At 34.7% G+C, this 2,084-nt stretch overlaps 1 protein-coding gene across 1 annotated transcript; it reads left to right on the top strand.

Moving 5' to 3' along the window:
* The first annotated feature begins 271 nt into the window (after window positions 1-271).
* Window positions 272-819, top strand: LOC113277179. The gene is made up of 2 exons (XM_026526337.1): window positions 272-493; window positions 595-819. The coding sequence occupies exons 1-2, from the start codon at window positions 293-295 to the stop codon at window positions 817-819; spliced, it is 426 nt and encodes a 141-aa protein (XP_026382122.1). The 5' UTR covers window positions 272-292.
* Window positions 820-2,084: the final 1,265 nt, after the last annotated feature.

Genomic DNA, 2,084 nt, shown 5'->3' with positions numbered 1-2,084 from the left:
CATATCACATATGTATACTAGTATACTAGTAAACTAGTATTAATACTAGGATATATGTTACTACATATTACATATGTTACTAACATACATAGTATATTATATGTTAGGGTTAGTAGAGTAATTTTACTCTTTTCAAATCTTTTTTGGACTAGGGAGTAAATGTTGTTTCCCGCTGGACTAGCCACTAATACGAATCGGGTTTAGTGGACTAAACATGAAATCTCTCTATAAAAAACCTAAACCTAAACATCAGAATCTTCTGTGTCTCCTTCCCCACAGCAACACCGCCTCAATGGCTGCTGCTTCTGCATCTTCTACCCATCGTAGTCTTTCCTCTTATCCTTATTCTATAGAAAACACCGCCATACGGTCTCGTCATCGACATTATTTTTCTTCACCTCGTGATCGAAAACGAAAAGTGGGAGATTCCTATATAGAAAATGGAGTTTCATACATACAGATCTACAAGAAGATGAAGAGCTGTGATGACGAGGTACACTCTCTTTTGATTTTAGGGTTTTCAAATTTTATTTTCTCGCAAAATGATTGTCCAGATCCAACTTGTATTGATACTACTTCTTGTGTCAATTGTAGGTATCTGCTGATGATTATCGTCACCAGGATGATCCAGATCCTACTGTTGAAGAAGAACGACCACCATATATTATTGATGTTCAAGGACCTCCTAGGGTCGGTAAATCTCTTTTGATTAAGAGTTTGGTCAGTTTCTATACCAGGGGAAATCATTGCGACATGGCAGGGCCTATCAGAATTTTAGCAGGTATATTTGTTATTTCATATCTTGATTTGCTTCATTAGTAGTCTTATAAATATTGGGATTTTCGGAAGTAGTGTTTATCATGGTCTCTTAGACAAGGGTCTCATGATATCTTTTTGGTTGAATATGTGTTGTCCTAGGCGTAAAAAGACGGATACAGTTTGTGGGGTGTCCAAATAATGTCAATGGCATGATTGATGCGGCAAAGTATGCCGATGCTGTCATATTTGTTGTAGATGCAGGTTATGGGTTTGAAATGGTATTCTACTCTTATCCCTTGCTTTGTTTCTTACCCTTCATTTTAGCGATACACTATTTAGAGTAAAGAAACATGATTCTATGGCTTGATTCGGAGATTTAAACAACATTTTTAATAATTCATCTTATTAAACATGAAATACCGTATTATGTGCTTCGATTCTGTTGTTTCTCATAGATTTTTAATTATTCTTGTCATGAAGTTGATTTGTAGTTCATGAAACTGCAGTATATATATGACATACTCATAGAAACTTCTCTTAGATTTTGTTTCTTTCATAGATCTCTCACTTTTTTAGTTTGATCCATCAGTACATATGTGAAATACCGCATTATGTGCTTCGATTCTGCTGTTTCTCATAGATCCTTAATTATTCTTGTCATGCAGTTGATTTGTAGTTCATGAATCTGCAGTACATATATGGCATACTCATAGAAACTGCTCTTAGATTCTGTTTCTTTCATAGATCTCTCACTTTTTTTAGTTTGATCCATCATTACATATGTCAAATACCATATTATGTGCTTAGATTCTGCTATTTCTGATAGATCCTTAATTATTCTTGTCATGCAGTTTGATTTGTAGTTCATGAATCTGCAGTACATATATGGCATACTCATAGAAACTGCTCCTAGATTCTGTTTTTTTCATAGATCTCTCACTTGTTTTAGTATTGATCCATCAGTACATATGTGAAATACTGTGTATTAATACTGTTACATCTTTGTCACATTTATAGGTTCAAAACATGTCTGATTCTGAGTGATCCAATCCAAATACTTACTCCTATGCATACATCTATTATAAGCATCATCATTTTGCCTTCCTTCTGGAAACCAGACTATGTAATGCTGGTATTAATTGATAGTACCGACAGTTCCTTCATAAATGCCTTTCTACATGGATCAGAGAGTGCACCAGCTCATTGTATACCGATGTCTACTTTCCGAATGATTCATACACAGGTTTGTACTCGCCATTTTCTTTGTGCTTTCTCTTTGTGTTTTCATGAATCTTCAATACATATGTCACATACTGATAGGAAGT

This window comes from Papaver somniferum, chromosome 5, assembly GCF_003573695.1.
Source record: "Papaver somniferum cultivar HN1 chromosome 5, ASM357369v1, whole genome shotgun sequence".
NCBI classification, from domain to species: Eukaryota; Viridiplantae; Streptophyta; class Magnoliopsida; order Ranunculales; family Papaveraceae; genus Papaver; species Papaver somniferum.
This window is presented reverse-complemented; position numbering and strand designations above follow the sequence as displayed.

Bases quoted from the DNA above. Each gene is read 5' to 3' on its own strand.
- LOC113277179 (XM_026526337.1), top strand. From the start codon at position 293: ATGGCTGCTGCTTCTGCATCTTCTACCCATCGTAGTCTTTCCTCTTAT. The intron at 494-594 runs GTACACTCTCTT...TGTCAATTGTAG, and splicing joins TGAAGAGCTGTGATGACGAG to GTATCTGCTGATGATTATCG.